The following is a 12,443-nucleotide window of genomic DNA, read 5'->3' on the forward strand; positions in this document are numbered from 1 at the left end:
TATATTTGCAAAATAAATTTACAGTTACATGTGTACGAGACACTTGATAAATCATTCATTATCCTTTTATCTAATTTTGCACGCTATTTTATTGCTTATTGTTGCAAATTGCAGTTCTATATGATTATTGGTCATCAATAAATGATACGATTTGCGCAAGTGTCCGCCGGTAGGACGTCCTCTGACACGTCTCGCTTTCTTCACCAACATCTTTAGTCTTTGTCTTCCACAAATAACTATTTTATATGTCATACGCTGCGCACAGACGTCTTAATGTGACGCATCGGAGGTTTGGTCTTTTTACCCTTTTAAAAGATACAGACTGGAGAACACAATCGTCAAAGTATCACAAATCGTATTTCTGCACAACGCAGAGTTCAATGGATGTTTTTACCAGATAGTCACTGTTTCCATGAATCACTCCCTACTTCTGATTAGAAGCTGGCGGTTTCCCTCTTCCCATGTCACACCAATACCCTGGTTACTTTTCCACCAACACGTGCACATACTAGTCGATTGAAATATACTCTCCGGCAAAAATTAAGCAGCTCAAAAAATGTTTTCTTCATAAATCACTTTTCAAACTGCATGTAGACTTATTGTTATTATTACAATATGAACAATATGTCCGTGCCAAAACACCCTCAGATATCAGTACCATACATAGAACAAGAACATATATCTTGTTTCAAAGTTAAAGTTTGTTTTGTTTAACGACACCACTAGAGCACCTTGATTAATTAATTAATCATCAGCTATTGGGTGTCAAACATTTCGTAATTCTGACACGTAGTCACGAGAAGTAACTCGCTACATTTTTCTTAATGCAGCAAGGGAAAGAGAAAACCCCCAATCAGCTTAATGGATCCATCGAGGTGGTTCGATCCTGCGACGCAAGCACCTCAAGCGGGCACTCAACCGATTGAGCTAAATCCCGTGCATATCTCATTAAAAAATAGATCATGTCGATCATAAATTAATTAATATTTTTAGGGGAGTACATGTATACAAGTTTTACATCGCACTTGTCCAGCAACTTCTGTGTCTGTATTGCTTGAGGTGTTTTATACAGTAACACGCCTGTAACAGATCCAACGGGGTCTGCGAGTATTCGTCCCCGTCAGGACGAAGGCATACCACTCCCGCCAACAAAGAATTTATAATCAAGCTATAATCATGCCTGCATCATGCGGATAGAAGTTTGTTTTGGTGGTTTTGTTTGTTTCTTTAATCTTTTTTCCCATAGGTTTCGTTTCAAAGTGAATATTAATGTACAATAAATACATCAAGCGTATAAAAAAGTTATATATTTTTAAATAGGTTTGGTTTCAAAATCGTCGAGCCAAATGGCGAAAAAGTGAGCGATTTTCCCAGCAGCCTCCGAGTGACGTCAAATCCGAGACGACTGGACCGGAAACAGACGACTGCGGCGCTCACAGCGACATAGATCCCAGCCTCGACCTGGATGACGATCTACACAGTGCTGATGACGTCACCGCTCACGGTGCTGACAAACTGGAAACAGCGCCGTCTGGCGACCACGAGTCTTGTGATATCGACACTGAAACTGTGACACTGACAGATGTGAAGCAGATTCCAGCAATACCGAAATACGACAGTGGCTCCCCCGAGAACCTCGTTATCAAGAACAAAGATATGAACTCAGAACAGGCGTGTGAGTCTGAAGCGCAGAGCTGCTCGGAGGAAACCGACAGCAAAGATCAACATCCGACTCAGGACGGTGAGGCAGACGGACTAAAAGACACGGTTTCACCATCAAGTCCTCAACCACAAGCTTCAGTAGACTGTAGTCCAGGGGCGGACCTGACGAGTGATCACAGGGCAGCTGCCGCCCCCAGTGTTAAAACCTCCCTGAACTTGCTGCCAGCATTGGGGATGCCGCAACACGATGTGAATTTCTTAGCCAAGATCAACGCGGGGCATCTTCCCTTTTCACAGTCTCTACTGATGGCGTCGCAGCGACCTAGTTTCTTCCCGCTGATGGAAGGGTTGGTATTAGTCTGTTTGTGTTAAAGACACTGTCCCGATTTGATGTCATTGTGTTCGATGTGAAAACAACTAGGCCTACATATTAAATACAGAATATTAATGTCTGTGTTCTGGGCCCGTTCAGACTAAAAGGTTTATAAGCGTCCAGGCCTGGCAAGACTCAAAAACTAATATTAGTCTGGGACTTTAAAGTCATGGTAACGCCATACAAATTGTATGCATGAGACGTCATTAAAGACTGAGTCTGGACTAAACGCTTTATAAGAACGGATCCAAGTCGTTCTAATGATTTAATAGCCCAAATTAGATTTTACCTCCCAATAATTCTGTAGTATGAAAACGGTATATTAGGAAATAGAATCACATTCGAGGTACTAGAAATACATTGAATATACATGTATGGACACTGATAACAAGAACATATATTTGATATGCAGTTCTAATCGCTAACAGAACGCATTTTAATGACCATAAGACCAGGACATCTTATTTGTTTATATGGTATTAGTTTATATATGTAAGTTAGAACACCGAAGACTATAGGGGTCACTACCCCGTTATTCTATTAAAGAGGAGAGTAGGATGACCAACCTGTATGTGGTCGACATGTCTCCACAATAAAACACAATTTTAATTATACTGGGTTTGTCACTCTTGGTAACTCAAGGGCTAATTCACAGTGTTTAGTAGAGCGAATATTATTATCTGTTCACGATAAATAAGAAAATGTTAACTTTGGTGTCAATGGGAAATGATTTAGTTAAAAATAACTCTACAATTAAACCATACAGTTAGGGCTCAGTCACATTAGGTGCGGATTGGCGTATGCGATGCGGCTACACAAATTAAAAGGAACTATTTCTAATGAGAGCATTTACACCGGATGCGTGCGGTCTACCGGCTTCTATGTTTTCTTTGGTTGTATTTTAACCTTTGCAGCCGTACTGCATGCGCAGATCTCCATCTGATGTGATTGAGCCCTGACTGTGTGTTTTATTGTGTGGCAGATACATATGAGAAAATAATCGGTGAAGTTTCTACACGACTGACACAACCTTTAATACAAGATAAACTATACGCCCTTTTGCAAAAACGTTCCCGAGTACCCGCCAGTGTTGTCACACAACACATTGCACTAAATCATCTGGGAAGACTAATTTCATTAGTTTTATGGAAAAGTATCTGATTTGTTTAATTATTCATAGTAAATCTCCCCACTGATAAATTGCAAATGCTATCAAGGTAAAAGGATTTTATAGATATTTGTAATGGCGGATATCGGGTGTCCAAAGTGACTCAGCTGGGATTCATTTAACGTCTGCGCGAATATGATAAAATATTCATACACGTCACAGGGAATTGTTAAACATCACGGCAGATGTGTGTTACAGAAGCGATCGTTGATGCGATTAATTGCACCGAGTATTGTACTTTTGATGTTTGCTTCATGAAAATGTATATGGACGGGGTCTGAATCCTGTTTTAATTGTAGGTTTATTTTGACCAAATAATTTTCCATTGGCACTAAAGTTAACATTTTCTAATTTATTGTCAATAGATACTAATATTTGTACTAATAAACACTGTCACAAATGACTGCAAGTCTGAGCTGCAATTGTATTTATTCTGTGCTGTATGTATGGAATTACACATTTGATTTATGCAACCATGTAAATATAATGTCCGTTTTCTTTCTGGTAAAGGTCGTGTCTTAACTTTTCAGTTATTGACCGAGATTTTAAATCTAGGCTAAGGTTACTATTCCAATTGTTGGGCCAAGTAGTTAGGCAGACTGACAGTTTATTAAGGTATCTCCTCATTACCAAACAATCCAATGCAGCGTATACATACAATCAATATAAATAATACAATTGTAAGGTTATGTAGGTTCAATTGTTGAGTACAGAGTACTACAGACTAAATTATGACATCGCAGATTCAACTGTTCAGATATTGGGTCCAGACTAAGATATATGTAGTTGTAGTGTCAGCTGCTAAAACTAGGACTGAGCTGTTTGGTTAGACGTGTCCTCTGTAGATATAAACCATCTATTTTCAAACATTGCCATCATTATTTTCGAAGCATGTGATTAATTTCTCTTACAATATGGATTTTGGAGAAACTACAATATTCCTACCTCAGGCGAGTGATGTGGAGCGAGGTCTGTGTTTTAAATTTCATTTCAATTCTCGTTTGTTACAGATCCAGCATGAAGCAGTGCTATGATGCCCACATGAACCACAGACCTCTAATGCACAACTACCCACACCCAGCGTTCAAAGGTCAGTCACAACATTACTTCTGCTCCAGCTTTATTATTAAAGCAAACTAGCGAACATAAATAAAAGACTACGCAGTCACCTCAAGTCACTGTAAATAAACTCAAATGATCCATTGCTATCCGATGAAAGCTGTGGCTATACCACGTTAAAATATAGTTCTCCTTAACTGAAGTATAGAATGTTGAGGATCAATAGTATGGTCAGAATTAATGGATTCATACAAAACAAACATAATTTTACAGTTATTAAAATATAGTAATGTCAGTGAACAGTGGATTAAAACTTATTTGGTTTGTTCTTGTTATCTTGTAGTAAACTGGAATTCGAATTGTAATAATTAGAATTCCAGTATTTCCCAACAAAATATAACATTTTACCAGAAGTACATTTTATAAGGAAATATATCTGTGTCTTTATAATTGACCCATGAGTGTTTATTTTAGCTAGTCATAATCATTATTAGCCGTTTGGTGAGTTTAGTAAACAAAACCCTCTGTATTCAAATTCAAGATTCGGTTAGCAAAATGTAATTAACCAAATTAACCCTTTACAATAACTGTTTTTATTTGATTTTCGGTTTAGCGTTTTGATGCTTTAATAATCGAATATATTTGCCAACTTAAATTAGCAATTAGCAATTTGGCGAACAAATTCTTGAAGCTGTTTCTATGGTTAAATTGCCTGGTTCGCACACATCTGTAAAGCCATCTGATTGACGCAGACCGATACCGATAATGTTCCATACACTTAAACATCCGTAATCCATTGTATAGCTGACACCCAATAGCCGATGTATTTTTTGTGCTGGGGTGTCGTTAAACATTCATTCACTCCATTGCATAGCAGTCATTGACTGTTGTCGACTATGTTCCCATAAACATTTTCTTCCGTCTGCGGCGACCTGAAACCTGTTTTATAATTTATGGAAACCAGCACCCAATTTCACAAAGAATCGTAAACGGAGTTTTACCCGTTTTATCGAATCAGAGTAGCGTTTTACGGCTGTCACTAGTTGTGGCTAAAGACACACGTAGACTAGCAGGTAATTGTGCACATACTTTACGTTTCACGTTCACGTTTACGGACAAACTACGTTTACTATTTTTAGTTAAACTGGCTACTGGTTTCCATTAAATATGAAACAGGTCGCAAATCGCCGCAGACGAAAGACAGTTTTTTTCGGGGAATATAGTTGGCGACTATACGTGATTGATATCTATCGGAGTAGTTCACGTGTATAGAAACGTGATGTCTGACTTTACCCGTGTATGGTGCTATTATGACTCTTGTTGTTTACATCGGTTACTAACTTTCAGGGTGCATGCCGTTCTGCTTGTGCTCCAACTCCAGACCAACGTGGCCGTCGTTCCTGACGATGCACGAGCACAGAAACTCGAGTGTAGCCGAACTACGCCGGCGAGCACGTGAGCACGCGGAGGCTATGGTCGCCAGCGCCACGGAAAGAATTTACAATTCAGAATAAGTAGATCCACGGACACTAGATTGAGCTCAATGTTACAATTCAGAATAAGTACATCCACGGACACCAGATTGAGCTCATTGTTACAATTCAGAATAAGTACATCCACGGACACCAGATTGAGCTCATTGTTACAATTCACAATAAGTACATCCACGGACACCAGCTTGAGCTCATTGTTACAATTCACAATAAGTAGATCCACGGACACTAGATTGAGCTCATTGTTAAAATTCACAATAATTAGATCCACGGACACTAGATTGAGCTCATTGTTACAATTCAGAATAAGTACATCCACGGACACTAGATTGAGCTCATTGTTACAATTCAGAATAAGTAGATCCACGGACACTAGATTGAGCTCATTCTTGTAAACTGTCGACACTGGAAATAACCCGATAAGTTAGAATCTCGTTACAATGTCTCCGACACCTTCCCTAGACCTAATCCTCTTGCTACAGTGATGACATAACCAAACTGTTTATTAGTATCATTACAAATACATTTATACACGTGTTAAGCAGCTACCGTATGGGGTATAAACATAACTGACTGTTTAATACGGGTGGATATATATTAACTTATTTAAAATATACCGATGGAAAGAAGCAAGGCTACACAATGTCATGCCATTTGAGACGACATTTAATTCACTGTCCGGGTAGTTATGTCTGTACGTAACGTGGAGTTCACTGCCAGTAACACAATTAACTCCCTCATACAGATGCTGAGGGGTTTGGCTGCTGTTAATGTTTGTTCTTATTATTTATGTGTTGCCTTATTTCTCTCCATCAGTATAATAAAAATGTGACATCTTTCTACACGTTGCTGTTTAATACTGGCGACCGCTTGTCTGGTCTTGCATTTCGTGCATGTATCTATTTAAAATATTGTTCCTATAGATTGTATAATATATTGTTTGTATTAATTTTAATGAACATATGTGAGCCCCGTGCCATAGCTGGATTGTTTTGTACCTAATATAAACTGTGTTCACTTCATTTGCTAGCTGTCTCTTTTGGTTACGTTGTAATTATGTTTGCAGGTTTTTAGTCAAGAAATAATTTGAGCAATATTTCTTTAACATATTTAGAACCCCTTGCTGCAATATTGTTTTATGCACGTGCGTGTGCGCGTTCAGATGCATTGGTGGATCAAGGGGGTGTCACAGGGGTGCCATGCCCACCTCCCTGCCTTTTTGAAATACCTTTTTTAATGTTTGTTTTTGTTTGTATTTATTTTATTATTATTAGTTTTTTTTGAGGGGGGGGGGGGGGGTCCGGGGGGTGGGGGTGGGGGCGGCGTGTGTGATATAATTCATCATCCACAACATATAACAGTAACCGCCCTGAGCATCTTTATTTCCATGTTCAGGGAGCATCCACCCCCCATCCCCCCCCCAACCAGCCCTCCCCCAGATCTCACTTCATTTAGCTCGGTTCATTTACCCTCGGAATACTCAAACCTGCACTTTTTAGTATTTTGTGACCCCCCCTTACAAACTATGGAATTCGCCTCTGAGACGTCCCTTTGTTTATGAAAGCAGTGTAAAGGTTTATGGCGCTATGAATGGCAGTCCTCGTGCAAACCTTTGGAACCAAATATACTGAACTCCATTGAAAACGCACCACCCATTGTTATTGCAATGTGTGAGGTGCTTCAAGACACACAATAACCCTAACCCCTGTATACAATTATGGGCTTATTTATTGTCTACCCGAAAATACTCGTCTAAAGGAATTCAGTTTAATCTATTAGTATTTCTTCTCGTATTATGTTTACAACTGCAAATGGGATTGGTGCGTTTTTAGTGAAGTTGTGTATATTTCACCAAGATCAGCTGTTCTTTGTAACCAAAACAGTCGACAGTGAGACGTACCCTAACAACTCCTATCTTAACTTCTTTTAGCATCAGTCTTGTACCGAAATACTGCATTAAATATGCCAATAACAGATTGGTAATCGTCAAGTATGTTATAGTTTTTATTAAACACTTAAAATGTGGTTTTATTGTGATGTATTACTGGGAAGTAGATTGACATTTATCATCGTCAATTTCTTGAGAGAAAAATAAACTTGTTTTTGGGGGCGAAGTATTTTGAGTGTTGATAGTTTAATGATATATTGTCAAGATTTATGTAGACGACACGGGCTGGGATCTTGCTACGGGAATGATGAATAGTTGACGGATTTTATTATTATTATTTTTTTTTTTATCAGGCTGTGACAAAATCAATAAAACAGCTGTTAGGGAAAAACATCTGATTTATGTTTTAGGATTAAAGAGATAAATACATATATCCAATTTCAACACGAGTTTATAGTCACACATTGTTAATGCTGAACCAGTGCTATTCATGGACGTTTTACCGCTTTCAAAACAAATCTAGTGCAATATCAAATCATATTTGAAAAACAAAAATTAAAATTATTTTTGCTATTACTATTGTTACTTGGTCTATTATACTACCTGATATATTCACTGCGAAAGATTGCAGATGAGGTGGAGATTTGAATGAAAAATTATTGTACGTGAATAATAACAAGATTTAGAAATTTCATTGTACTTGATTAATACCATGCAACTGTCACTTATATACACATATAATTATTTACTGTCATTTATTTAAAATATAGACGTCGTTATCTCGATGTGAAAATGACCGACTCGACAATCTCGAGATATAGATGGTTCGAGATAAACTTGTTTTTGAAAAAACCCATACCAGAGCCATATCTCGACGTGGAGATATCCCAACTGTTGGAAATAACAGAGGTCGAGATAACGATGTGTGAATGTAGATTTCATCTGTTGTTATATATATTGACGTTCTTAAGAATATCAGTAATTGTTAAATTAATTGAAATTAGATCCTTCATTCCACTGAATTTGATTAAAACTGGATTGAATGTGAACGAAAAACGTTAGTGCTATCACCATTCTCTTGTTATTTTAGTTTAAGTCTCTCGTGCAATATTCGTCTTTCAGGTTATATTCCTCTTTTATTTATTTTATACGTTGTTCAGACCCTTTGCTTTGGTATAATTATTTTTTCCTTTTATTGTTTCCAACTGCCAAATGTATATCAAATAAATGTGTTGTACTAATTGATAAGTGTGTTTTGTTATATGATGTATAATGTGTTATAGATGTGTAATATAAAACAAAATACATCTTAAGCTGGGGGGGGGGGGGGGGGGGTGTAGCGGTGGTGTGTGTGGTGGGTATTGTTGCCTACTTCTGTATACAAAGTTATTAAAACTCGTACGGCTGCACTCGCGGTGATTTTGAATTATTTTCGATTTGTTAATCTTCTAATGTTTGAACTTTGCATAACAATGGTAGTATTTTACAAGAACTAACAGAAACACACACACACACACGCACACACACACACGCACGCACGCACGCGCACACACACACACACGCACGCACATTCATTTGGGGGTGTAGAACAACACCTATGACTGATGCCATGGGCGATAAGAACATGAAACGGTGGTGGATAAAAAAGAGGTGTGTTTGGAGGTATGGTCCACATCTGGCCACGCCAGTAAACCTGTACATATATCCATGGAAGGTTCAAGCACATCTGTCATAGGCACATCCTCTGAGTTTTCTGGAAAGGAGGCGGTGGGGGAGAGGGTAGAAAGGGAAATGATTGCTGGCGAGGAACTTTTTCTTGAATATAAAAGAAGTGGGATACTTTTCTTCTTAGCAGCAATGAAAAGACATTGCATACCACATCTTTGATATACCACATCTTTGATATAGCACTCGTGAAACAGCAGTTACAACCGGGAGAAGAAACCCAATAGGAATACTGACCAAGATCAATGCGACGAGAAGTCTCACTTCACAGATGAATACATTTTACAGTACAGTTTGAGAGAGAGAGAGAGAGAGAGAGAGAGAGAGAGAGAGAGAGAGAGAGAGAGAGAGAGAGAGAGAGAGAGAGAGAGAAAGAAACTACGTTGCAAAAGTAATTTCAGAGAGCGGGGTGGGGTGGTAGTCAGAGGTCAAAGCCTGTTCAAAGAGTTTTTTGGTCAAATATATTTTCCGTTCGCTCGTCAGTCTAGACCACCTTTCTTCATAATTTTCTGCACGTGTACGCACCTTCCTCATTAACTCACAGCCTTTTGTTATGATATCAATATTAATAAGAATCTATATTTGTCCTATATGTCAAACTTACCAATAGCCGATGATTAATTAATCGATGTGCTCTATTGGTGTCGTTAAAGAAAACAAACTACATTTGTCCTCTGTCTCTGTTATCCCCAACCCACCCAATTCGTCAATCTCTCCAATGGGCACGTTCTATCAATTGAACGGGAAAAGTATTTTTGTTTGTGTAAAAACAAATTGCATGCTTATTTACTTCTCGCCAGACCACCAGTTATATTATAGGCTACTTATATGACGTGTCTGTCATTATTTACTTCTCGCCAGACCGCCAGTTATATTATAGTCTACTTATATGACGTGTCTGTCATTATTTACTTCTCGCCAGACCACCAGTTATATTATAGGCTACTTATATGACGTGTCTGTCATTATTTACTTCTCGCCAGACCACCAGTTATATTATAGGCTACTTATATGACGTGTCTGTCATTATTTACTTCTCGCCATACCACCAGTTATATTAATAGGCTACTTATATGACGTGTCTGTCATTATTTACTTCTCGCCATACCACCAGTTATATTAATAGGCTACTTATATGACGTGTCTGTCATTATTTACTTCTCGCCAGACCACCAGTTATATTATAGGCTACTTATATGACGTGTCTGTCATTATTTACTTCTCGCCATACCACCAGTTATATTAACAGGCTACTTATATGACGTGTCTGCCATTATTTACTTCTCGCCAGACCACCAGTTATATTATAGGCTACTCATATGACGTGTCTGTCATTATTTACTTCTCGCCAGACCACCAGTTATATTATAGGCTACTTATATGACGTGTCTGTCATTATTTACTTCTCGCCAGACCACCAGTTATATTATAGGCTACTTATATGACGTGTCTGTCATTATTTACTTCTCGCCAGACCGCCAGTTATATTATAGGCTACTTATATGACGTGTCTGTCATTATTTACTTCTCGCCAGACCGCCAGTTATATTAATAGGCTACTTATATGACGTGTCTGTCATTATTTACTTCTCGCCAGACCGCCAGTTATATTAATAGGCTACTTATATGACGTGTCTGCCATTATTTACTTCTCGCCAGACCACCAGTTATATTATAGGCTACTTATATGACGTGTCTGTCATTATTTACTTCTCGCCAGACCGCCAGTTATATTATAGGCTACTTATATGACGTGTCTGTCATTATTTACTTCTCGCCAGACCGCCAGTTATATTATAGGCTACTTATATGACGTGTCTGTCATTATTTACTTCTCGCCAGACCGCCAGTTATATTATAGGCTACTTATATGACGTGTCTGTCATTATTTACTTCTCGCCAGACAACCAGTTATATTATAGGCTACTTATATGACGTGTCTGTCATTATTTACTTCTCGCCAGACCACCAGTTATATTATAGGCTACTTATATGACGTGTCTGTCATTATTTACTTCTCGCCAGACCACCAGTTATATTATAGGCTACTTATATGACGTGTCTGTCATTATTTACTTCTCGCCATACCACCAGTTATATTAATAGGCTACTTATATGACGTGTCTGTCATTATTTACTTCTCGCCAGACCACCAGTTATATTATAGGCTACTTATATGACGTGTCTGTCATTATTTACTTCTCGCCAGACCGCCAGTTATATTAATAGGCTACTTATATGACGTGTCTGCCATTATTTACTTCTCGCCAGACCACCAGTTATATTATAGGCTACTTATATGACGTGTCTGTCATTATTTACTTCTCGCCAGACCGCCAGTTATATTATAGGCTACTTATATGACGTGTCTGTCATTATTTACTTCTCGCCAGACCGCCAGTTATATTATAGGCTACTTATATGACGTGTCTGTCATTATTTACTTCTCGCCAGACCGCCAGTTATATTATAGGCTACTTATATGACGTGTCTGTCATTATTTACTTCTCGCCAGACAACCAGTTATATTATAGGCTACTTATATGACGTGTCTGTCATTATTTACTTCTCGCCAGACCACCAGTTATATTATAGGCTACTTATATGACGTGTCTGTCATTATTTACTTCTCGCCATACCACCAGTTATATTATAGGCTACTTATATGACGTGTCTGTCATTATTTACTTCTCGCCAGGCCACCAGTTATATTATAGGCTACTTATATGACGTGTCTGTCATTATTTACTTCTCGCCAGAACACCAGTTATATTATAGGCTACTTATATGACGTGTCTGTCATTATTTCAGTATAGGAGTGGGACGTAGCACAGTGGTCAAGCGCTCGCTTAATGTGCGGTCGGTTTGGGATTGATCCCCGTCGGTAGGTCCATTGGGCTATTTCTCGTTCCAGTCAGTGCAGCACGACTGGTATATCAAAAGCCGTGGTATGTGCTATCCTGTCTGTGGGATGGTGCATATAAAATATCCCCTGCTACTAATGAAACATGTAGCGGGTTTCCACTCTAAGACTACATGTCAAAATTACCAAATGTTTGACATCCAACATTGATA

The 12,443-nt window shown here is 38.4% G+C and overlaps 1 protein-coding gene across 1 annotated transcript in view; it reads left to right on the forward strand.

The window, feature by feature from the left end:
• The window catches only part of LOC121380220 (homeobox protein SMOX-3-like), a 44,697-nt gene extending 35,815 nt beyond the window's left edge, over positions 1 to 8,882 (forward strand). Inside the window, exons 5-7 of the mRNA XM_041509040.1 lie at positions 1,321 to 2,009; positions 4,214 to 4,293; positions 5,610 to 8,882. Coding sequence (XP_041364974.1) covers positions 1,321 to 2,009; positions 4,214 to 4,293; positions 5,610 to 5,776 — 936 coding nt within the window. The 3' untranslated portion in view covers positions 5,777 to 8,882. The remainder of the gene's footprint in view (positions 1 to 1,320; positions 2,010 to 4,213; positions 4,294 to 5,609) is intronic.
• The last annotated feature ends 3,561 nt before the right edge of the window (positions 8,883 to 12,443 follow it).

The sequence above is a fragment of the Gigantopelta aegis genome, chromosome 8, assembly GCF_016097555.1.
Source record: "Gigantopelta aegis isolate Gae_Host chromosome 8, Gae_host_genome, whole genome shotgun sequence".
Lineage (NCBI taxonomy): Eukaryota > Metazoa > Mollusca > Gastropoda > Neomphalida > Peltospiridae > Gigantopelta > Gigantopelta aegis.